A 26,809-nucleotide genomic window follows, 5' to 3' on the forward strand; every position below is an offset into this window, starting at 1 on the left:
TTTCTGCCAGAGGGTATGAAGGGTAAACTTATATACCCTAAAATCTTGGGAGTTAATGGAAATATTTTAATAATTTTTAGAACGATTATAGTAAGAGAGCTGCTGTTTAAAATGTGTACATGAAATACAGAGTCCAATTTCAAGATTCCAAACCCATAACCACCTAGTAGCGGCAGTTATGCTGTTTGGGTTTTTAAGTACCCTCAAATTATTGATTACTGTCTGGTGTCCTTTACTTTTGACCTAGTGACCCAAATAGTTTGCAGTTTTACATAACTTACCATGGCAACCAAGAGTTTGCATTAGTTACCATGGTAACAGTTTTGAACTGGGTTCCATGGCAACAGATAGTTTTGAACTGGTTACCATGGCAACAGAATTAATAATTTTCACCTATCTTTTCTACAGGCATAGTACAATTTATGTCACTATACATTGGTTGTTTCTCAGTCCTTGAAAATGATATTTGTTTAGAAATTTGTTTTCTGTGTTTTGCATTGGTTACCATGGTAACATAATTCACAATTTTCACCCTTCTCTTGTAAACAGCTGAGAGCTTATTGTTATGTCATTATACAGTGATTTGTATTCAAATAAATTAATTTGAAACATTTCATATGGGAAAAGTTTCCTCTTTTTGCATTGGTTACCGTGGTAACAGAATTAATAATTTTCATTTGAAAATGACAGGAATTGAAAGGGCATATACGTTTTTTGAAATCATGTGTCATTTGACGAATATATATAAAGTAATAGAGAAAGTATTCATGTTTTTAGTGTCTAGGGAATGTTGAACATTATGTCCACAATTTACAAAAGTGTGTTGATGGTAGTATGTGCATTTGACACTATTATTCAAAAACATTTTTTTTTTTTTTTAAATCGAGTAGTATAGTTAATAAACCACAGCATAGACTTAAATTAAAAGACAAATATTAGTTTTAAATTAAAGTTTTCATAATTATTAATGAACAAATGGTATAGTGAAATTTGCAGCTGTTGCCATGGTAACATAAATAATATAACTGACTACAAAATGTTAGCGTTACGTAAGTGGATATTCTTAGTATATGTGTATGTACTTTCATGCTGAAATGTCAACTGATTTTAATAATATTACTAGAAATATATAATAGTTAATGTTGGATATTATACGATAGTGTCTTTGGTTTGGTCCTTTGTATCTGTCCGTGCATGTGTGTGTGTGGGTGGGAGAGTAAGCGTTCGTACTTGAGTGCGTATGTATGCGTCCGTGCATGTGAGTGTGTGTGTGAGAGTGTAAGCGTTCGTACTTGAGTGCGTATGCATACGTCCGTGCATGTGAGTGTGTGTGTGAGTGTAAGCGTTCGTACTTGAGTGCGTATGAATGCGTCCGTGTCTGTGAGTGTGTGTGGGGGGGGGGGGGGGGGAGTCTAAGCGTTCATACTTGAGTGCGCATGTATGCGTCCGTGTTTGTGAGTGTGTGTGTGGCAGTGTAAGCGTTCGTACTTGAGTGCGTATGTATGCGTCTGTGTTTGTGAGTGTGTGTGTGGGAGTGTAAGCGTCCGTACTTGAGTGCGTATGTATGCGTCCGTGTTGGTGTGCTCATGGATAGTCAACCTATAGTAGCTATTGGATTTAGTTACTTTTGGATCGATCCCCGTTGGTGCGATCCGTGGCCTATTTCTCGTTCCACTCAGTGCAGACGACTGGAATACCAAAGGTCGTGGTATGTGTTATCCTGTCTGTAGGACGGTACATAAAAAAAGATACCTTGCTACTAATTGAAACACGTAGTGGGTTTCCTATCTAAGATTATGTCAAAATTTCCAAATGTTTGACGTCCTCTAGCCGATGACCAATATATCAATGTGCTCTAGTGGTTTTGTTAAATAAAACAAACTTTAACGTTTTTGGTTAGTTTGTGTCTTGATATGTTTTGAACGATCTTCAGAATCTTTAGCAGGAAAGGTAACTGATGTGATGGACATCTCAATATACTGTCTGGTTCCGGATTCTGATCCATCCATTCTGAGATCAGCGGATTCAGAAACCTGCCATGGAAATCGTGACACTGTGACCTTGTCTTTCAGTCTGGAGGATTTCCTGCCCCTGCACGTCAGCTTTGTCTTCATGATCTTCCTGTAGTTAGCTGAACTGGCCATCAGGATGTACAGATTCTGTCCAAAATTGATCAGGTATACAATGTTGAAAATTTCCCACATTTTGACTAGAATCACTACGGTTTGAAAACCTGATTCAGTTATTAACAGGAACCTAAGAATGCATTCTACGACAGTTAAAGGGACAATTGTGACGAAAGCCAAAATGGAGATGAGCATAAGAGGACGAAGCGACTTGTCCAGCTTCGTCTCTGTGTTGGCAGAGTTGTTCGACGAGGCAAATCTCTTTCGGAACGTGCTGCTGCGCTGGATGTGGATTCCAATCACAATGTTGAAGATGAGAATCAACAGGCAGGGAAGGGTTGAGGTGAGAACTAGGCGTACGAAATAATAATAGGCCATATATTCATCTTTCACATAGCATTGTGTGTTTAAGCCTTTTATTTTCTTCAAGTCAAGCACTAGCGGGAACGTCAGCACACCTGACAATGTAGCCAGACACGAGCAGACGATCGTGGCGTTTCTTCGTGTGCAGAATCTGTCTCGTTTCAGCGGAAAAACAACACAGAAGAACCGATCCACCATCTATCCAACCACCAACCACGGGGATAGGAGCACCACTGAGTACCTCATGCACATCCATAAACTACAGACAAAGGCATGGTTCGAGATAATATGAAACACGTGAATGTATCTCAGCAACAGGAGGATGCAATGTATAATTACAACAGAACTGTCTGACACTGCCAGAAATTTCAAATATATTGGGTAGAATAGCAAGGAAAACTTGATGTCTCTCAGTAAAATAAGCACCAACAAGTTCCCCACTAGTCCTACTAAGCCGATAATGAAGTTGCTGACCACAAAGGCAGTCTTTGAACTTCGGAAGAAAACCCAGGCATTTCCTGCTGTAGCTTTTATTCCTGTGCTTGTATTCGTCGAGTTAAAGAGAGAGTCCGTATCTTCAATTTCATCAAACGTACCAGTTGTTTCATTTAGAGCCATAGTGTTTATGTTTGACATCATGCAATGTTGCCACCTGCAAACAAATAAGAGTCATGATCATTATGTACATTAATTTCCAGTTCGTTTTCTTACAGCTTTAATGTAATTATTTATTGTGTTATCTCCGTCTGCAAAGTGCTTATGTAAAGTGTGTTTCCAATAGATTATTATTTGTTGTAGTTGTGTGCACCCAACTGTCACAGTGTCCACGCTTCACATACATATGGAAGAATATTCCATTACTGGTTTATGGATCTAGAGATAACCAGGCTCTGTTATGGCATCGGGGCAGTAATAAAAAATGTCTCAATAAACAAATAATCTCCATAAGTTCAGTACTACTTTCATTTACTAGATAAATAAAACACCACACAGCTAATCATGTCTTACTTATGTATTTAGGCTACATATCTATATGACACATACTTCCTTAAAGGTCAGGTTTAATTAAGACTTCAATATATCAGATAAAACTATGAACTATTGTGTATAGTTAAATTATAAAGGATACTGTGTATACCACGGGGAATCATTCTAAAGAAATATAACTTGGATTATGTCAATAATAATAATAATTTTCACCTTACGTCTAAGGCTGAATCGTGAATTAATACACGTAGAGTAGATATTACCCGATCGTTAAAGTTCTGGAATCATAGTATTTGACTTTAGTAGCTACAGGTCTTACGTAATAAACGTAGTACCGTTAAACCTCTACAAATGATACTTAGCCCTAGCATAAGACAATGACACATACCGGCCACGGTCTACAGGCTGGTAGGTACTGAGTTCGGATCCCAGTCGACGCATGGGATTTTTAATCCAGATACCGACTCCAAACCCTGAGTGAGTGCTCCGCAAGGCTCGGTGGGTAGGTGTAAACCACTTGCACCGACCAGATATCCATAACTGGTTCAACAAAGGCCATGGTTTGTGCTATCCTGCCTGTGGGAAGCGCAAATAAAAGATCCCTTTCTGCCTGTCGTAAAAGAGTAGCATATCTGGCGACAGCGGGTTTCCTCTAAAAAAAACAGTGTCAGAATGACCATATGGTTGACGTCCAATAGCCGATGATAAGATAAAAACATCAATGAGTTTTAGTGTTGTCGTTAAATAAAACACACTTTACTTTACTTTAAGACAATGCCACAGAAAAAAGGATCTTATCATGCCCTGCTGACAAAACCTCTCCACGTCCAACATAAAACAAACATATCCAAGGTGATTCGCCACTTGACAAGGAAATGTTTTATTTAACGACGCACTCAACACATTTTATTTATGGTTATATGGCGTCGGACCACTTGACAAATGCCCGTAGTCGACACCATTGGTTTCAAAACAATTACCTATGTGTACGCTAATTACATTTACTGGACGAAGGAAACTCTTTCTACATACCATCCCAGGTTTGGACTCTGACATCGCCAGTGACCAACTCTGGGACGAGAATGGGGAGGAAGGGGGTGAGAAGTAATGTGTATTGATACATTTAGAAATGTTTAATTATACGGCCTAATCTATCAAAATGGGTTAATTGGGGACTTTAAAAAGAATTTTAAGGCGCTCTCAATAAAATATATAGTGATATTGTGTTTAAGATAATTAGTAGGTGCATAGTTTTCCATTGGGATGGCCTAATCATATTTACTTAAAATTATATTTTAATAAACATTTACCATTGACTGGACTCCTCGTGTTAAACCCCTTGTTTCAACGTTCATTCATTAATTTCAAGTTGTGTTCGTGCTTATATCCAATTAAGGTTCCAACACGCTGTCCTGGGCACACCTCAGCTATCTGGGCTGTCTGTCTAGGACAGTGGGTTAGTTGGTTAGTGGTTAATGATATAGAAGAGGGTGTAGTCACCTTACGCCTACCCACTGAGCTCTTAAGAACTCGCTCTGGGTTGGAGCAAATTGGGAAGGTATCTAGGAAATGTGTAGCAGTGGATGGGTCATTTGTTTACAAGTCAACATGACCTATATACCTGAGAATAAAGTTTTCAAATATTTAGTTAAAATACGTCAAACTAAGTTGTGCTAATCGTCTTTAGAATTGTCTGTTATTAAACATGTTTTACGGTTCATTGGTTTTGATCCGTCCATTGCCCAGTGGTTCAATACTTTTATAGTGATGTTTCGAGTTGCATACTAAATAATGGACATTTGTCTCCTTTTTTCCAATAGAAAGGGGTGTCAGACAAGGCGACCCACTGTCACCATATCTATTCATAATAGCAGTTGAAGTTTTAAGTGCAGCGTTAAAATACGACCCCAATATTAATGGAATTAAAATTAATAATACAGAATATCTTATCACGCAATATGCTGATGATACATCCCTTATGTTGGACAACACGGAACAGTCACTGAATAGAGCACTTCTTTTAGTAGACAAATTCGCCGCCTGTTCTGGTCAGAGCACATTTTGATAAAACACAAGCTATATGGATTGGGGCAAGACGGGGTCGTGGTGTGGGATACCACACAAATCAAACAATTATATGGCATCATGATGGGAAATTTAAACTTCTCGGTATTAAATACAATGTAATGCAAGTTGACAACTATTCTGAGAATTTTAGGGATAAATGTCAATCTTTAAAAAAAACTCTTAAACGATTGGTCTTTCAAAAATATATCTATAATTGGAAAAAACAACTGTAATAAAATCATTGACATTACCAATTTTACTTCAAATCTTGACAGTCCTCCCAGATCCACCACTTCATTATTTAAAATAATTACAGTCCACACTATTTAACTTTATATGGAATGGAAAAGTTGATAAAGTTAAAAGAAATGTACTTATAAAGGGATATGACAAAGGCGGCCTGAAAACACCTCATATCATGTCTTTCTCTTGTGCGTTAAAAATATTATGGTTAAAAACTCGTTGATCCTTTTAATTTATCTGCTTGGAAGAGCCTCCTTGTAGATGATTTGGAGGATCTGGGAGGAGACAACATTTTATGTTTACATAAGGACTGCTATAAGAAAGTAATATCTAGATTTAATCAATTTTGGCAGGATGTATTTTCATGTTGGGCTGAAGTTCAACAAAACCCCACCGCAACCGAACAAGACATTCTATCTCAGCATCTGTGGTTTAATCCATGTATTAAAGTAAATAATAAGTCAGTTATTTATAATTCTTGGTGTACAAAAAACATCTATTTTGTTAACGATCTGATGAATAATCAAGGTAATTTGTTTTACTTATGAGGATTTTTGTAGGTTTTATCAACTGAATATAAATTATTTATAGTATTATTGACTTTTGGATACCAAATGAATGGAAACACACACTAAGATTTAACAATTTTAATAAATTAGATAAAATACACAATTCGAATGTAAATCTTCTAAAAAAAACACGAGAAAGTAACAAAGCCATTTTACAGGCTTTTCATTGATAAAATAAACGAAAAAACAATTAAATCACAACAAAAATGGCAACACAAATTAAATAAAGGGATCAATTGGGAAAATGTTTATAAAATGCCTTTTCGAATAACTGACGATGCAAAATTACAAACTTTTCAGTTCAAAATTAATCACCGAATATACTGTACTAACAGGAAGCTGATGCAATGCAAACTTTTTGAAACTGAATTATGTACATTTTATGGTGATACTAAAGAAACTTGTTCATTTATTTGTTGAATATCAGTATGTTAAAACTATTTGGTATTGCTTCCTAGATGACCTAAATGTAAAATGCGGCACTGTCATACCTAATGCCGCTGAGGTACTTCTTTTTGGTATTTTTATCAATAGTCCAACTATTGATATTATCAATCTTTGTTTGCTTTAAATAAAATACTATATACATATTATTAGAATGAAAAAAAACCTCAGCCAAATTATATTTCATGTTTAGCTAACATACGTCGTTATAAGCAGAATGAATTGTATTCTCTTTATCTTTACCCCCGGAAAAAGCTAGTAACACAAGAAAAAAGTGGCAATATCTTAGTAGAGTACTTCACATGCAATACATATTTTCTTGTATTAATTAATAACTGTGGGTTTTAACAAAAAAATTAACATTTCATTATGTACTGTAATAGTGTGTGTTTGAAGCTCCGAATAAAAGAAACAAGAATTAAAAAAAAACAAAAAACAAAACAAAAAACCTCTGCAGTAGAGCGGGTATGACCCTTGGTTTGCTTCACTCTCTTTGGTGTACATGTCAAACATTTTAATTACAGTAAGGTCTGGAGACAGATACTCATATGCTGAATTGTTTCGGCAATACTGTAATTCCATTCTTGGAAAACTAGACCTCCTCTTGCCTCTCCTGCCTTCACCCCAGCATCATCAGTCGTCTTCCTAACCGTGCAAACTTGTTTGTCCGTTACATCCAGTGTGTTTAAAAACATCTGCCTGCAAACTTGAATATGATGTTCATCAGTGGTGGATACAGAATAAGTCCAAGATTTTCTTGAGTTATTTGCCCGTGCAGTAGTAGGTGATTTCCTCGTCACATGCCTTTTGATCCACTGTCGTTGATCATGCAGATCCACCATTGAATAATAGCGGGACAATATTTCTTGTCTTCGTTCTTCACTAACATCAGAACACTGGAAACCCTTCATTTGACAATACTTCTCATTGGAGCAACGAGATTTTGTGGTTTTTTATGATTATATTTTTCTGTATAATAGGGCATTCCTCGGTTACGATATTTCTTTACTACTTTTCTTCTGTTTTAGTGACTTCCTTCTACAGCATAGTCTACTGGAGCAGTTGGGGGACATTAGTAAATACGTTTTATGCCAGATCAGATCAGATGATCATTTGTATATTTAATTGATGTCATTGATAAGAGTAGGCTTTCGCATGTGTCATTGTCACATCATGGCCTGTAATAGTTTTCGATATCGTAACACTCAGATAACTTTGAAAATCTGTAGCCTGGTTAGTGGAAATATATAATGTCATCTTTCATAAATATTAGTGTGTTACACCCATGTAACCATCTAATAGTGAATCAAAGCATGCAGGAAATGCTTCTCATCACTGACAACATATAAGACAGGTTAGAAGTGAATTTCTGCACCAGACACAGACTTCATTCTTATCCTGAGAAGATCACACGCACTGATCCCAATAATTATCGGTACAGACATAAGTCGCAACCAGATCAACATGCGGAGGTCATGGTACTAAGCTCAAGGGTCATTTGTACAATCGATGAAGCTGTTCTGAGAGGAAAGAAGTTCAATACACCATCGCCAAACCAAAGTGTGGAAACACTGCCAAATATGTAATAACAGCATACCCAAGGAGCATATCTCCAAGCAAACATCCTAGCTTAGGATTCCATGCTACATCCAGAGATCTAGACCCACGGTTGGATCAAGGAGGATATATTTGTAAATGTGGTTGAAGGTGCAAGCTGCACCAGAGGCTGTGATAGAACTGATCATATGCAACTTTGGTATCAGTAAGTGTTCAGGTAGACGAACCTGTAAGGAATACAACCTGCAATGTACATAACTCTACAAGTGGAGATGGTTGCTGCAGTACACATGCCATTACAGACTAAGTAGACTAGAATTAGATTTAGTCAATTTTCAGATACATGTATGTTGGGTATTTGTTTAGAAATTATTAAAAATTGGCTAATTTAAACAACATTCTATTAGCCAGATTCTAAATGTTGTAGCCAGTTTGTATAAAATAATAAGCAATTGGCTAATTTGGCATGAGCAGGGTGAGCCCTGCTGATGTGTCATTGTGAATTACAGTTTACAATTGCTCTGTTCCTTTATTTCATTAGTTTAAAATCTAGAACATGAAAGTCATTAGCAATGCAATATTTTAATTATTTGACAAAAAATGTATGTGGACTAGAAGGAAAAGTATTTGCCAAATGATAAAATTGGTGGCCATTTTAAAATTTCTATATGGCTGCCATTATGAATTTTAACGTGGGTCCATGACTGATGATAAAAATGCCACCGTTTAATTCATTGATTCTAAAAATGTACAGACATAAATAATTGTGCCTCTGCCTTAACCGGAAGTTACGATATATAAAAAATACATTAAAATGGTGGCCATTTTGAATTTCAAGATGGTTGCCACGATTGGATGACTATAAAATTGTCATTAATAAATTCATGACAAAATAATTGTACAATTAGACAAAAAAATATTGTGTTTCTATGTTAATCGAGAGTTCAGATATATGGGAAAATATATTAAAATGGCGGCCATTTTGAATTTCAAGATGGATGCTTAGGTCAGACAACAATTTTTGTTTTCACAACTTCATTCACTAAGCTCATAAATGTAAACAAATACCTAAATTGTTGTTGTGGGTCAGTTGTGGGTAAAGATATATATAAGAATATTTAATTGGCGGCCATGTTGAAATTCAAGATGGCTGTCATGCCCAAATGGCTAAATAAAATGTTATCAGTGATTTCATTGACTTTAAAAATGTAAATAGACACAACAATTATGTTTCTATTTTAAATGGGAGTCAAAATGACTGAAATATGCTACCAATGGATTTCTAATTCTGGATAGTCTTAAGAATAAAAAGAAATACATTTTACTGACTTGAGCAAAAAAAAAAGAAGCAAATTTACATAACTCCCTGGACTAATATATTTATCATACAATATCTTACATTTTCATTGCAATCAAAGTATGTGATATTTTTCAGATCACATACTTTAAGAATTTGATAACTTTGAAATTTAGATGTAAATTAGTCGAGGTCTCAGCACTAGGTATATTGGGATTTAAGCAAACGTACTTGGGTGACACTCCATGATTGACGTATGCATTCATAGTCATCAAATAAAAACATTTCAATGGCAATTTGACACTGAAAGCTGTCCAGCGTTCAGAAAACAACAACAACAACAACAAAAACGTTAGGCATAACTTTATTTTGATGTTTGACGTCATTTCCATTCACAAATACACCGCGCCACATATTCTTACGTCATTTGAATATCTAGTAATGGCGGACTGGAATTAAAGTTGAGTGTACAGTTTACAAAAACACGTTGTATTAAGCTTGAGGCTTGCATAATACAATTTGTATTCCTAATATATGATATCGACGATACCGAAAAATACTCTGGTAATAACCTCTCTCTCTCTCTCTCTCTCTCTCTCTCTCTCTCTCTCTCTCTCTCTCTCTCTCTCTCTCTCTCTCTCTCTCTCTCTCTCTCTCTCTCTCTCTCTCTCTCTCTCTCTCTCTATAATATATATATATATATATATATATAAACTGGCATTCCAAACGTGTGGCACCATGTTTCAACAGTTTCTAAGTGGTGCAACAAATGGACACAAACACCGTTAATGTGTAGCCTAACGTACTCACTAAATCCCGATTAAAGTACTTGCATCGTGTTTAACAAAATACATCTTCCAACGACAACATAAAACTTTACCCCGCTATTTTAAATTTGCTAAATAGATGGAAGCAACTTGCCCTTGCACATTAAGAAATCTATCTACTTAATGTGCGCCCTGCACTAATAATGAACATGAACCCGGGAACATGCAACATATTGGAAGTACAGCTTAACGATGATTAACAAATTTTATAATTATGCAAGAAATTACACTGGTGTAAAGTATACAAAATTGTTAAGTTTCTTTGTGTGTTCTGATCATTTATGGAGAGTCCTAGTGGGTTTTGTTTTCAACACTTCGATCCAATGTTCGAATAAATGAAATGTTTGAAAATAACGGGACACTTATTAATTTTAACAGTGAAACAAAATCACATGCTCGGTGTCTGATATATTGACTGTATTACGAACAGAGTTTCTTAGCTGGTTTATCATTAGGCAATACCAGGAATACCGAATACTTCACATACAATATATATATATATATATATATATATATATATATATATATATATATATATATATATATATATATATATATATATATTGTATCCTATCTTACCCATGATATCCATGTCATAAACGCATGTGATAATTTAGTGTATTAACCCGGTTAATAACGGTGTGCAAATTTGCAAGGTTTCTATGTAATGAGTTGCTGTTGATGGGTCATGTGGTTACAAGCCAACAAGCCTTGCATACCTGAGCGTAACGTTTTCAAAGATTTAGTTAAAACGCGTGACGTCAAACTAATTTGTGCTAATCATGATGACACTATATTATCGATGACGACGATTTTAGTACTGCGATTTACTAAAAATTAAATTGAAATGTTATTTTAGAAGTGGTATATGATACTCGTGCATTTTAATATGTAAATTATTAACGTCGTCTAGTTAAACGGTATTTGTCTCGGGAGAGCCTGAACAAATAGATATTAACATAGACTCGGTTGATATTTTTCATATTAAAAATACTCTTTACTATACATGGATAAACAGAGATATAATAACATAATAACATAAGCTCGGGTATAAGTACACAGGAAAGTACTTACCGAACACATATGGGCCAAAGAGACAATGAACAAGTAAAACACCACATTTGTTTTTTTATAGCAGGGATGTCAATTTTGTTTTTTGACGGTGTTGATAATTAAACTGACGAAAGGATACATCATGAACGAACCAAACGGAGAAAGGAATCCCTGTGGAAATAAGTCCTCAATATAATTAGACCCCCGTTATTTCCCCCAATATATTTTTAAAATCATTAACTGAAGATAAAGTCGTTTATACTACATGAGTAGATGATGGTGCTGCATGATATAATTACTATATGGACTCATTAATCACAATCTTTCTTGGACATTGGTTGTGTTCTCTTTGTGTTAGAGAGAGAGAGAGAGAGAGAGAGAGAGAGAGAGAGAGAGAGAGAGAGAGAGAGAGAGAGAGAGAGAGAGAGAGAGAGAGAGAGAGAGAGAGAGAGAGAGAGAGAGAGAGAGCGATTTAGCTCACTGGTACAGCGGTCATCTGGTGCATGATCAATCTCGAATCGATTCCCGTCGGTGGGCCCACTGGGCACACCGTCAGATTTAGGAAATTATATTTTAAAAACACAACTTGGCGAACCTGTGCTTGACAGACTGTTTAAAGGAGGACTTTCTACCCTCGACCTAAAGTATACAATATATAGACAGGGCGACAATCCAGCTACTAAATACCCCTTTGCACGTCCATGCATTTGTCTAACAAAATTGTTGGACAGGACAAAGGAAATTTTCCGACTTGTGCACATTTTTATAAAGTTCTGTCAAAAGGATGCCACATTCCTGAACTTTTTTCCACATTTCAACAGACAAAAAAGCTGCCACAACCACCAAAGCTGCAATTAAGTTTAGTGGAAACATTAACATATTTTCTTCAAAATTGTATTCAAAAGCAAAAAAAAATTCCTATGACCAACCTGTTTCTTAAAATATCACCCAACGTTAAAAACGGAATGTGTCATTAAAGATTAGGCACTAAGGTCGACGATATTAATCTTTCGCATCCTTGTTTCGACTTCGTACACAATAACTCAAAATATATCCAAAAGGTTATATATATATATATATATATATATATATATATATATATATATATATATATATATATATATATATATATATACTCTTCAAAAAAAGAAACGCAAAAGGGTACAAATGGGTTATAACTCCGATTTTATGTTTCCTACCGGTTCATGCTTTGTGAATATAAGGTCATTGCATGTCCCAAACACATTCCCACGGTTACATTCGATAAAACGCAGCTACTGTACAATAAAGTTCCAAAATGTGAATATTCGCAAAAACGCAGCCACGTGCAAACCATGTCACCACTGCACGTGCGTTGTCTGCACGTGCAACATGAACACCGACAGTATAAAAGTGCAGGGTGTTCGCTTGCCTGGCCTCTGTATCTGGCCGACAGTTGACAATCCAGGACATGCCACGTCTCAGTGAACCGCAGAGAAACAATGCCATCGGCCGACTAGACGCAGGCGAATCCAGAACGGCCGTTACCAGGGCATTCCATGTGTCCCCAAGCACCATCTCCAGACTGTGGGACCGTTACCAGCAACATGGATCAACACGTGACCTCCCTAGATCCGGTCGACCACGGGTCACTACCCCCGGGCAGGACCGCTACATCCGGGTACGCCACCTTCGGGAACGATTGACTACTGCCACCTCCACAGCCGCAGCAATACCAGGTTTGCGCAGGATATCCGACCAGACCGTACGGAACCGCCTACGTGAGGTAGGAATTCGTGCCAGACGTCCAGTTCGAGGTGTCATCTTAACACCACAACACCGTCAACTCCGACTGCAGTGGTGCCAGATTCATCGACAATGGCCTCAACTGCGATGGAGACGGGTGTGGTTCAGTGACGAGTCCCGATTTCTGCTCCGACGTCATGATGGAAGATGTCGCGTGTATAGGCTTCGTGGTGAACGTTATGCGGCAAACTGCGTGCAGGAAGTGGACAGATTCGGCGGGGGTAGTGTCATGGTGTGGGCAGCCATCTCACACACTGGCAGAACTGACCTGGTCCACGTGCAGGGCAACCTGAATGCACAGGGCTACATTGACCAGATCCTCCGGCCACACATCGTTCCAGTTATGGCCAACGCCAACGCAGTGTTTCAACATGACAACGCCAGGCCTCACACAGCACGTCTCACAACGGCTTTCCTACAGAACAACAACATTAATGTCCTTCCTTGGCCATCGACATCACCGGATTTGAACCCAATTGAGCATCTATGGGACGATTTGGACCGACGCCTCCGAAAGCGACAACCACAGCCCCAGACCCTGCCCGAGCTGGCAGCAGCCTTGCAGGCCGAGTGGGCCACCATCCCCCGGGACGTCATCCGTACTCTGGTTGCTTCAATGGGCAGGCGGTGCCAGGCAGTTGTCAACACACGCGGAGGCCACACCCGGTATTGACTCCAGATGACCTTGACCTTGGTGGTGTGTCCTATCACTTACTCACAATGGACTAGAGTGAATTGTGAACAATCCTGCAACATTTGGTAATTATCGGACTCACCATTCAATAATTAAATCAATTCTCCAAATGTTACGACAATGTGGTTTTGCGTTTCTTCTTTTGAAGAGTATATATATATATATATATATATATATATATATATATATATATATATATATATATATTTCCCCGCTGACGTTATGACGTTAGTTTGGAGACGTCACGTTTTTCTCGACTGTCATGTCTCTCGTTGATGAGATTTTACAAACGACAGTTAATGTTCAGTTAAATAAATGCAAAATAAAACGAATCAACGCATTCATGTATCTTAAAGAAAGATCCTCCACCTCAGTGTGAACACTGTCAGTGTCTTCTGACGGTGCGACACATTTTGATGGTGTGTAAGCATCTGCATGGAACTCGAAAAGATATATTTGGACAAACAAATGTGATGGAATCATTTCGATTCCATCCAGAATTAGTTTTATAATTTGTACGTGATGCTAACTTTTACTCTGAATTTTAATTTGATATATCTATGATATTTGTAGTTTGTGCACAGTTCTTTACACTATGTTTTAATTTAACTATTGAACTTTTATATTGATTTTGATCATCAAATTTGTTTTGCATTTACCATAGTTTGACACCCAATAGCCGATGTATTTTTCGCGCTGGGGTGTCGTTAAACATTCATTCATTCCTCCATTCATTCATTCATTCATCCATTCATTCATTCATTCATTCATTCATTCATTCATTCATTCATTCAGTTGCATACACCAATATTTGTTTATTATGTGCACTCTCTTGCTTAGGTTTGATTTGTGAACCTAAAAATATTTTGACGTCATTGCTTTTCTTTAGTGACGTCATCAGTTTCCTCGGACGTTCACGTCTTGTGTATTATATAGTTTGTGTCATGTAAGAAGTTTAAAGTTTAACTTTCTAAACTATTTACACTATGGGTAATAAATACAATAACTCAACCGATACTCGGAATTACAGATTATCTGTCCCTCATGAAATTAATGTTGTCAGTCACTGGCTACAGATGATCAGTCATTCGTCTTAACTCGTAAGATATTGTATATATATATATATATATATATATATATATATATATATATATATATATATATATATATATATATATATACTGAACACAATAAGAAACTTCCGCTAACTTTGCATCGTTTGCTGCAAAAATCATGGCCATAGGTTAACAGAAACTGGGAGAAATTTTGACCAAGTGTGGTAGGGGTTAAAATAAAAAAAAACCCACTTAATAACGGGTATGACCACCTCTTGAATTGACCACTGCAGTGCATCGCAAGCGCATAGAATTGACTAAAGTGTTGATTTCTGCCTGTGGAATATTGTTCCATTCCCGAATGAGCGCTTGACGAAGTTCATTGACGTTAGCGGGTGGGTTGGGACGACGCCGCAATCGTCTGTCCAGACTATCCCAGACATGCTCGATGGGGTTGAGATCAGGACTTTTAGCGGGCCAGTCATCAATGAAATCAATATTATTTGTCCTAAGACAATTTACAGTCTTTCTAGCTGCATGAGAGGTGGCATTATCATGCTGAAAAATCGAAATGTTGGCGTTGCTATGGAACAGAGTAATGACGTGATGAGCGAGAATGTCATCGCGGTAACGTTGAGCATATAAATTGCCATCAATGACGACTAGTCGTGAACGATAACCATGGACAATGGCTGCCCAGACCATGACAGAACCCCCACCCCCGAAACGATCTCGTTCAAGAACACAACAGTCAGCATAGCGTTCATTTCTCCTACGGTAGACGCGCACCCTGCCATCACCACGTTGTAAAGAAAATCTGGATTCATCCGAAAAAAGAAAGGTATTCCAGCGTCGCCGTATCCAACGAGTGTATACACCCTCCCAATTAAGACGATTTAGACGATGACGTTGCGTTAAAACGCATCCGACGTAAGGACGTCGTGCATGTAAACCATTCTCCCGCAGGTGATTACGAACAGTTTGCCCACTGATTCGATTATTATGAAGCCCAGGTGTGTTAGCATAAGTAGCAGTGGCAGTTTGGAATCGATTGCGCAAATGCGTGTTCATGATATCGCGGTCTTGACCACGCATTGTAACACGCGGACGTCCACGACGTGGCAAGTCGTTGGTGCTTCCTATCGTTCGAAATCTTACGCGAAGATTTCGTATCGCTCGACTAGAACTCCCAACATGCCTTGCAACGTCTTCTGTCGACATGTCAGCATCAAGCATGCCAATGGCCCGTTCGCGTAAATTATTGGGTATTCTTGGCATACTAAAATTGCTACAATGTAAAAAACGTTAATCTTTTTTACAAATTTTGAAGCGTTTTCGTTCACTTGACAACAATGTCAGTAAGAGAAGTAAAACAAATTGACCGAATACTACACGGGACATGTCGAACCATGCATGCACGTGCAAATTGAATTTCACGTTGTCGACGATTAACAGTGCATAAATAATCGATAACATTCATGAATCCTGATAACACAGCTCAAGACTAATACCTCCTATATAATTGCATTACACAATGATTTATTTAACACAACAAATACTATATGTACAAATCGAAAGGTGTTTTTTTGTATATATATATACTTTCTATTTATTTCATCTTTTAAAATTTAAACTTAATATTTTGTCCAGAATTATGATAAATTAAAACATACCGACGAGTAAACAGCGTTGTCTCCTTGTTATATCATTGTCATAATATATCTAATTTTGAATTTGAATGACGTCAGTATTCCAATGACGTCCCTTTGTATCTCCTTACAATACCAATACACTGAATACATGACATTTTCCTTTTAACAACCCTGTAAAACGCTTTTTTTTAAACATTACTAATGCAACTGGATGTGTTTGAAGAGAAATTTGTACCTTCTTCAAAATTTGGATTACAAGAGAAATTACGGTAAAATATGCTATGTTTATTGTGTACGAAGCCAAAACAAGGGTGTGACGAATGACAGCCCTCTACCTAAGATATATATATATATATATATATATATATATATATATATATATATATATATATATATATATATACACATATATATATATATATATATATATATATATATATATATATATATATATATATATATATATATAACTATATACATATATATAGGTATACTATATTTGATAAAACATATTATATACCTATTTCGATATATTCGGATAACAAGTGCAATTACGGTAAGATATGCTATATTTATTTTGTACGAAGCCAAAACAAGAGTGCGAAGAATGATTGTCATCGACCTTAGATAGAACCAACCACTACATGTGCAGAGATACTGTCTTACTCGTGCATAACGGTTTTGTCTTTCAGATCAAATTGATCCAGAAAATAACAAATAAACGCGAATCTAATAACAATGACTTTTAAAAAAAAAAAATTCAACTTGTCTATGCATTGCATATTATGACCAGATGGTTTAGAGTGCACAGTCGTTAGAATAGATGTCGTTTTGTGTTGTAGATTCTGACTGAGACAGCTTTACTCATATATTTCTTTGTATTCTTGTATTGTAGCATCGAAAATGTCAATAAGTTTCAGTACTTGTTGAGGTGACTACATGTTTTCCTCTTCAATGGAGACTGCCATTTTGGATATCATGCAATATAAAGCGTTGGTTGGTCATATTGTTCACACAATGTGTCTGATTAGAGAAATGTCGGGAGAAGCTTCAACATTTGTTGGAGGTTGTCCCATCATGTCCATCGTTATACAAAAACGGTCTACATAGACATACATAATATGTTGTGAAACAAGTCAGAACAGTTTATCCTGAATAAAGATAAGTTATATGAATTTGTTTATTTCAGTTTAGTATCGTGATCCAATTAAAGAATACACTCATAGAGACAAGCTAAAGCTATAGCATGTCCCACACGGAATGCATTTAGCATGCTGCAGAATTTACTACAAGTTATTTAATTCTGAGCTGACTGTTTTGTGAACTGGACACAACAATAGTTTTTTTTTCCGTCAAACAAAATTGAAATTATTTACAAGAAACAAAAATTGTAGGAGGATGGGATGGACTATAGCGTGACACACGGTATTGTCTTTTCTTGGATGTTTCGGTGATTTTGTATTTGTGTCCGTGCGTGTGTTGAGCTAAGCTATTGGATTTGGTAAGTCTTTGTCCTCATACGTCCTGGACCAACGTCAACGTCAGTAGCAAGAAAGGTAACTGATGTGAAGCTGGTTTCTAAAGACAGTCTGGTTCTGGATTCTAATCAGGAATCAACAGAGGCAGCAGGTTGCCATGGAAATCGCGACACTGTTACATTGTCGTTCAGTCTGGAGGAGTTCCCGCCCCTGCACGTCAGCTTTGTCTTCATGATCTTCCTGTAGTTAGCTGAACTGGCCATCAGGATGTACAGATTCTGTCCAAAATTGATCAGGTATAAAATGTAGAACATTGGCCACAGTTTAGTGAGGATCGCTACGGTTTGAAATCCTGATTCATTTACTATCAGGAACCCAAGAATGCACTCTATTATAGCTAATGGGACCATTGTTACGAAAGCCAAAATGGAGATGAGCATAAGAGGACGAATTGACTTGTCCAGCTTCGACTCAGTGTTGGCAGTGCTGGTCGATGAGGTGAATCTCTTTCGGAACGTGGCGCTCCGCTGGATGTGGAATCCAATCACAATGTTGAAGATGAGAATCAAGAGGCAGGGAAGGGTTGAACTGAGAACCAGACGTACGAAATAAAAGTAGGTTATATGTTGATTTTTAAAAAAGCATGCTGTTGTTAATCCCTTTACTTTCATTGGGTCAAGCACTAACGGTATCGTCAGCACCCCTGACAAGGTAGCCAGACACCAGCAGACGATCGTGGCCTTTCTTTTAGTGCACAATCTGTCACGTTTCATTGGGAAAACAACACAGTAGAACCGATCCACAGTCAGTCCCACGACCAGCCACGGGGATAGGAGCATAGATGAGTAACTGATGAACATCCATAAACTACAGACATAGTTCGAGATAATATGAAACACGTGAAAGTATCTCAGCGACTGGAGTATGCCATACGCAATTAAAACAGCACTGTCCGACAGCGCCATAAATCTCAAATACATTGGGTAGGATAGGAAGGAAAACTTGACGTCTCTCAGTAAAACAAACACCAAGACGTTTCCACCTAGTCCTGCTATGATGGTAATCAAGTTGCTGATCCAGAAGGGAGCGGTTGGTCTTATGAAGTAAATCCAGCCATTTCCTGCTGTAGCGTTTATTCCTGTGTTTGTACCAGCTGTTCCATTTAGAGCCATAGTGCCTATGTTTCCACCTGCAAACAAATAACAGTCATTAATGTCCAGTTCATTTCCTTACAGCTTTACTATAATTATTTATTGCATGTTATCTCTCTCTCTCTCTCTCTCTCTCTCTCTCTCTCTCTCTCTCTCTCTCTCTCTCTCTCTCTCTCTCTCTCTCTCTCTCTCTCTCTCTCTCTCTCTCTCTCTCTCTCTCTCTCTCTCTCTCTCTGTTAAGTGCACATGTAAAGTGTGTTCCCGCAGATTATGGAAGAATATCCCATGGCTGATTTCTCCATCTAGGGGTGACCAGGCTATTTTATGGCATTGGGGCAGCGATAAAAAAAGTCTCAATAAACAAATAATCTCCTGTAGTAATAAACACTAACAGGTAGTACTAAACCAACGAATTTTCGGCTGGGCTAAAGGTAGTACTAAACCAAATAACTTCCGGCTGGGTCAAAGTTCGAGGTGCACCGAACTTTTGATAGAGAAGTGAACACCACAAGTCCTGTGATTGGTTATAAATGTGAGTGTGTTGGTTGTAAAAAATAATAATTTCATCTGGGTAAAAAAAATGTGCAATTTTATTTCATCTAGTACCAATGTGTCAAGTAGCCTTGTGCTTGAAACATGTATGGGGTACCTGTAAAAAAAAGTACTCGAATTTTGTGCGAAACTAGGGTAGTCATAGACGCTACCCGTTATCTCAGAAACGAGCAGCTTGACCCCCATTTTTTTCTGATTCACTTTAAGTGTAAGGGGTGGTAGTATTTATATCCGTGGCGTTTATGTCGGTTGATACGTTGCAGGTAGGAGTTTTAGCCACATATGTTACTATTGTCGTCTATGGGATTTGATTTGGTAGTATACACCCTATAGCACATATTCAGTGCATAATAAAAAATATTATGGTTTTGTAATTTTATTTAATTAAACTATACTGGATGATTAATTAGCCATCACTCGATCATGCAAGTTCACAATGACCTTGACCTTGACAATAATCTCTGTACATGGCTCTGAATGGAGTTTGAATCAAAGTTAGCACTGAAGAAAAGTTGGTTTTGGCCTATAATTCATACTGTAAAGATTTCAATAATTTCTTTTTACATGGTATTTGACTTGCCATATACAACTGCACTTAAATATGGTATTATATATAGGCAACCTGAACTAAGATTTTAATAGCAATTTATTTTTATATTAAAAATAGCATGTGCCAATAGTGGGTTAATGTCTTTAGTTTCCATTAACATTGTTAATTTTTTATGTATGAAATTCTGAAAACTCAAATTTGTAAAGAAGTTGATTTTTATTGTCATTTTGACATATTTATAGGGTGCTAAGTTATATTTTTGACAAATTTGTAGTTTTATGCAAAATTTAAAGTAAATTTGAAGAAAAACTTTACCAAAAACATAATTAAATTTGTTGTCACTATTGTGCCTTCTGTTCTTATTTGTACATAACAATAAGGTTGTTAAACATATACTTAGATATCCAGATCATTTTTTTTTTTTAATAATCACTTAGTTAGCTCTCATGAAAAGCATTTTGAGTTTATACTAGATTCAGAACCAATTTTTTCAGATTTGATTATCTGCCTTGGATTAAGTTGATAATTTATTTTATTGTTAAAGCTGCATTGCCTAATGTTACTAGCTAAATAAAATGCTGGATTACAGATTGTAGGAATACATCTAATGTACATATTGTATTCATCCGGATTAGAAAATAATGCAAGAAAATAGATGTTCGGGTAATTTTGTCATTTAAAAATAGTTTTTTTCAGTAATTAATCAAAAATAAATGTGTTAAAGCTGCATGATTATTCCAGATATCACAACTATTAAAACCTCCAACTACAGTAGGCTATAAATAAAATATAGTCAGGAATATTGGTGGCTGCCAATAGTTTTGATGGTTCATTATGAAAAGCAGCATGGCCGAAGGATTTGAAATTCCCACACCTGGTAACTTGAAGACACCCACACTCAGCATAGAGGATTTCCTCCCAACACTAATGTTCAGGACATTAAGTCATTACTTCATACAGGTACAGTCATGTTTGTGTTTCCTTCCTCAGACAGTGTATTTTTTTAATACTGATATTTCTTTGATGTGCCTGTTAAGGTCTTCATAATCTAGGGGTCAATCAAGTGCATGTGTTTTAATGGAATTCTTTAAAGGGTAGAGGTACTCTGACTATCTCTGTTGTCTCTACATATATACCTGAGTACACACACCCAACTGAAAGTAAATATCTTCAGGAGTTTTATTTTAAAACATTTTGTTGTTTAATATCACATATTGCATTTGTACAAAACTATATGCAATATATATGCTTTTTGAGGTGTACATTATATTAGGTTGCACTGTAGAAACAACAGTTTCAGTGAGGTTGTCAGTTTATGTCAGAATACACCAGATCCTGGTTGTCATAAAGACACATAGCTGGACACTTTTTGAAAAATGTATGTTATCAGTATAGGTAGTACTAAACCAAATAACTTCCGGCTGGGTCAAAGTTCGAGGTGCGCCGAACTTTTGATAGAGAAGTGAACACCACAAGTCCTGTGATTGGTTATAAATGTGAGTGTGTTGGTTGTAAAAAATAATAATTTCATCTGGGTAAAAAAAATGTGCAATTTTATTTCATCTAGTACCAATGTGTCAAGTAGCCTTGTGCTTGAAACATGTATGGGGTACCTGTAAAAAAAAGTACTCGAATTGTGTGCGAAACTAGGGTAGTCATAGACGCTACCCGTTATCTCAGAAACGAGCAGCTTGACCCCCATTTTTTTTCTGATTCACTTTAAGTGTAAGGGGTGGTAGTATTTATATCCGTGGCGTTTATGTCGGTTGATACGTTGCAGGTAGGAGTTTTAGCCACATATGTTACTATTGTCGTCTATGGGATTTGATTTGGTAGTATACACCCTATAGTTCCAGGTGCACCGAAGTTTTGATAGAGATGTTAACACCACAAGTCATGTGATTGGTGACAAATGTGAGCGTGTTGGTTGTACAAGTAAAATAAGTTTAATCTGGGCCAAAAGTGTTTGCAATTTATTCCATCTAGTGCCCATGTGTTAAGTAACCTTGTGCTTGAAACATGTATGGGGTACCTGTAAAAAAGGTACTTGAATCTTGTGCAGAACTAGGGAACTAGGGTAGTCATGGACGCTACGGTACCGTTTATCTCTGAAATGAGCAGCTTGATCCCCAACGTTTTTGATTCACATTAAAGGTTAGGGATGGTAGTATTTATCCACATATGCTACTGCTGTCGTCTATGGGATTTGAAATGGTAGTATACACACAATAACTAATCACATCGTACTTATTTGTTTTGGCCACACACGCACACGCACACACACACACACACAAACATATATATATATATATATATATATATATATATATATATATATATATATATATATATATATATATATATATATGTGTGTGTGTGTGTGTGTGTGTGTGTGTGTGTGCCAAAATAGTTATTAGTTGCAGGTTCACACACACACACAGAAACACACACACACACACACATATGTATATATGTGTGTGTGTGTGTGTGTGTGTGTGTGTGTGTGTGTGTGTGTGTGTGTGTGTGTGTGTGTGTGTGTGTGTGTGTGTGACGGGAGCTTACTTAAAAGTCAGGTTTAAATTAAAAAATTATATATAAATAATATCGGATATAACTATGAACTGTTGCTTGTAGCTAAATTATAAAGGACATGGTGTCTATCACGGGAAATCACTATAAAGAGATATAACTTGGATGATGTCAATAATAATAATAATAATAATAATAATAATAATAATGTTCAACTTACGTCTACGGCCGAATCTATGCTATGAACTGAAGTGAATTACTAAACGATAAACTTTGACTTTAGTAGCTAAATGTCTATAATGTAGTGTTCGGTCCGAATATTCGAATATTCGCTCATTAATTTGGTATACGAAATAATTGAATAGTCTTTTCAATATTCGAATATCTGGAGTGTTAGGTTGGATAGGGGAAATTAGTATAGCCTATATTAGAAACATAATTATCTGCCCTTGATTTCATAGCCCTAAGCGGCCCCAATCGGCCACTAAATAATTTCCTGCGCGTTCAAACTAAGGCCATTAGGTACCACAGAATTCAACAGAAATACTTACGAACACTGTTACATTCCCGTTCTAACCTATATTAGGGTTGTGGTAAATCGTCATACCCAGAACGCAGAACTAACCTACCATGAACAATAAAGCCCAGAGCACACACTAATGATAATTCACACAAACAAATAACAAGTGATACATTTTTATATCTTTAATACAAAATTATTAATTATATAAATTCCCCATATATGAAATTACTATTTACCCAAATGACATTTATGTGTATATTAATATTAATATTCACCAAATGACTGTCCAAAACATAACGAATTCCCAAATCCGGATACGATGACGTCAATATTCATGGCACTGGCACAGTTCATCTTGTCCGTTCATTCTTGTTGTTGTGGACCACCTGGCTTGCTTCCGACCTGTCACTGCTAGCTGCATTATTAACTAACGATACAGAAATTCACTTCCTCGCCTAACGATAAGGTTTCTACTGTTCGACTCGGTAATGAAAACGGCTTCGAGAGCAAACATACACATATTTTTCAGTGGAATAAACACAGGTAACAAATCGCACATCATGACGTATATTACATTTAATTGAATACTGACGATGCAGATAAATGCATTATTGGTGAAAATACGCAATCAAATCGGAATCGCGAGTCCAGTGCCATTGTCAGACAAAGTGCAACGGACACAATTTCATATGTAATTTAATAGTTACAATCGACTATTTACCTGCAATTATTAATATTATGCACAACCATTAAGCATTCCATAGTAGGATATATATATATATATATATATATATATATATATATATATATATATATATATATATATATATATATATAGTCAGGCAATATGTAATGAACACAATTTTACACGTATATATACGATGCACTAATCACCAGCAAACAATATCTATCTAGGCGAAAAGCACCATGATATCCAAGTTTTTGCTCACATAGGTGCCAGGTTTGATCCCTGAAATAGTCTGCGACGTAGGAACATGCTATTGATTTGATATATGACAGTTTTCATAGAACGATGGATATGCCTCAAGGCTTGACCGGCCAGTCTGTCTTCTCACATGGTGTTTCGTAAGTAGATTTTGGCACGACGTAGTAAAACAAAAAAAAAACCAAAATAATACAAATGTGATTAATGTGTGCCATTGTTACGGCACTGTATATTACTTTTCTTGATCAAGGTAGCAGCACACACACAAACACAGGCTCGCGCATACACACGTATATATGTATATATGTATATATGTATGTGTGTGTGCGTGTGCATGCTCCCCCTCCCTTGTCGCCTTCCTACGCCACTGGTATATGTACATAGACAAAACCGGGTTTTTTTTAATGTGCGTGTTCGTCTGGGTTATGTTTTTGGTTGTGCGTGGGCTTGTTTTGTAGGCTATTGTTTATTTGGGGAAGATTTGTTGTTTAGTGGGGTTTTCTTTGGGAGGAGGTAAAATTGTTGAGGGGAGGAGGTAAATATTAGGGTTTTTTTGTTTTGCCTGCCACTCACGCTTATAATTATGTATACAACAATGTCGTCTACCTACCTTAAATAATCGGCATGCAAGACTAACATAAATATGTTTACAGAAATATTTTGATGTAAACAAAAAAGTACTGTTACTATAGGTAGATGTGTTTGTGTTAAATTATATATTTAGCTGTTATTACAGCAACATGTACACTGTATAATGAATGCAATGCATATACATATAGTCCGTCCTATCCTCCTACAAATTTGTTTTGTTGTTTTTGTAAATAACTTAAGGTTGGTTTGACGTAAAAATAACAATAAACGTGTTTTGGAAATAGCAAAAATATACTATGTTTGCATGTAATTTAGAAAACAAGCGGCTCAGAAATAAATAACTTGTAGTAGTAAATTCCATAGTATGAAAAAATGCGTTCCACTGTGTTACTGTAACAAACAATTCATTAAGACTGTAGGTGTGTTTGTATGTTTAAATGAACTTGTGATAATTAATGTGAGGCGAGACTGCAGCTTTGGAAACAAAATGCCATGCAAGAAAACCAAAACAATCAGGGTGGGTGACAGCTCGCTAGATTCGTCTCCTATATTTAACGCAATTTCATCAACTTAATTTTTACCTGTATCATTCTTCATTTTTAAAGCATAGATGGAGACATTTATGATGCCAGGGACTGGCATGCATAAATCTCAGCTGTGGTCATCAGCCACTCTTGCTGTAACCGGAACGTGCCGGAAGTGGTTAGGGGACGTAACTACCTTTTTTTCTGGCGAATTTCTAATAAGAGGCTATAAATGAAATGAATAATGCGGTTCATTCTAATCATAAGGTCAGACATGCATGCTGCTTGCCTCGTGCATTTGGTCGGGAACATAAAATATGTATGTAGTTTTATAACAGTGCTGTAGTGACGTCATGCGGTGACTCCAATTCTTTAAAAACTGTATTTCCGCTAACTCGGGAACCTGGGCTTTATCTACACTAATGCTATAAAGAAGAATTAAAGGGATAATCCTGAGTTTACAACAACTGTAACAATAGAGCCTTTTCGATGACGTAACATACAAATTAAATGCATGTACGTGTTTAAAATATCAGTGTCTGTATTTACAAGGTGTTTGTTGTTGTCCTAATGCTTGTAATAGCCCAAACCATTTTACTTCCCAATAATTTCGTATAAATATATATCACAAATTAAAATATGAACTGAGTGCTACAAAAATTAGTATACGACTTCAAGCGAATTCGATATACAGACACTTGGTATTCTAAACAAGAAAATGCATTTAGTATGCAATAGTAGTCACTAACAAGGGTCTGTTATCGCAAACATCTTACAATGGCTGCAAACTCAGGACAGTATTTTTAAAACAGATAGCTGTGATAAATTCATGCAACATTAAAGTTGTCTAGGGTCCAGTTTTACACACTATTCAAAACGAACCTTTACTTCGAAACCTATTTGGTGAGATTACCGTACAAAATAGATATTGTAGAACTTGCTAGCGTCAGATTTAAGATTAACACCGCAAACAGGTAGATGGTTTAATATTTCAAAAAAAATAATATATGTAATAGTTATACCCTCACTTTACGAGGTGTATCGGTGAATATCCCTGCAGTGTTGGTCGTGGTTCTCACTACGAAAACTGTTGGGATAGTCACCAATACACCGAGTAAGTGCGGGTATAACTGACTTATACCCCATTTAAGGTCGAGTGAATTGGTATATGAATCCTATAGCTAATAAAATCAATAACTAGAAAGTAGTAAATAATGAAACGAAAATAACGTCGACCAGACGTCGT

The 26,809-nt window shown here is 36.6% G+C and overlaps 2 protein-coding genes across 2 annotated transcripts; both read right to left on the bottom strand.

Annotated features, from left to right (window-relative positions):
* Positions 1-1,883: 1,883 nt before the first annotated feature.
* Positions 1,884-2,687, bottom strand: LOC121373161. Its single transcript, XM_041499617.1, has one exon. The coding sequence runs from the start codon at positions 2,685-2,687 to the stop codon at positions 1,884-1,886; it is 804 nt and encodes a 267-aa protein (XP_041355551.1).
* Positions 2,688-18,325: 15,638 nt separating this feature from the next.
* Positions 18,326-19,369, bottom strand: LOC121373162 (type-1 angiotensin II receptor-like). The gene has a single exon (XM_041499618.1). It carries the CDS (start codon positions 19,367-19,369, stop codon positions 18,326-18,328), a length of 1,044 nt encoding a protein of 347 aa, XP_041355552.1.
* Positions 19,370-26,809: the final 7,440 nt, after the last annotated feature.

The sequence above is a fragment of the Gigantopelta aegis genome, chromosome 5 (assembly GCF_016097555.1).
Source record: "Gigantopelta aegis isolate Gae_Host chromosome 5, Gae_host_genome, whole genome shotgun sequence".
Lineage (NCBI taxonomy): Eukaryota > Metazoa > Mollusca > Gastropoda > Neomphalida > Peltospiridae > Gigantopelta > Gigantopelta aegis.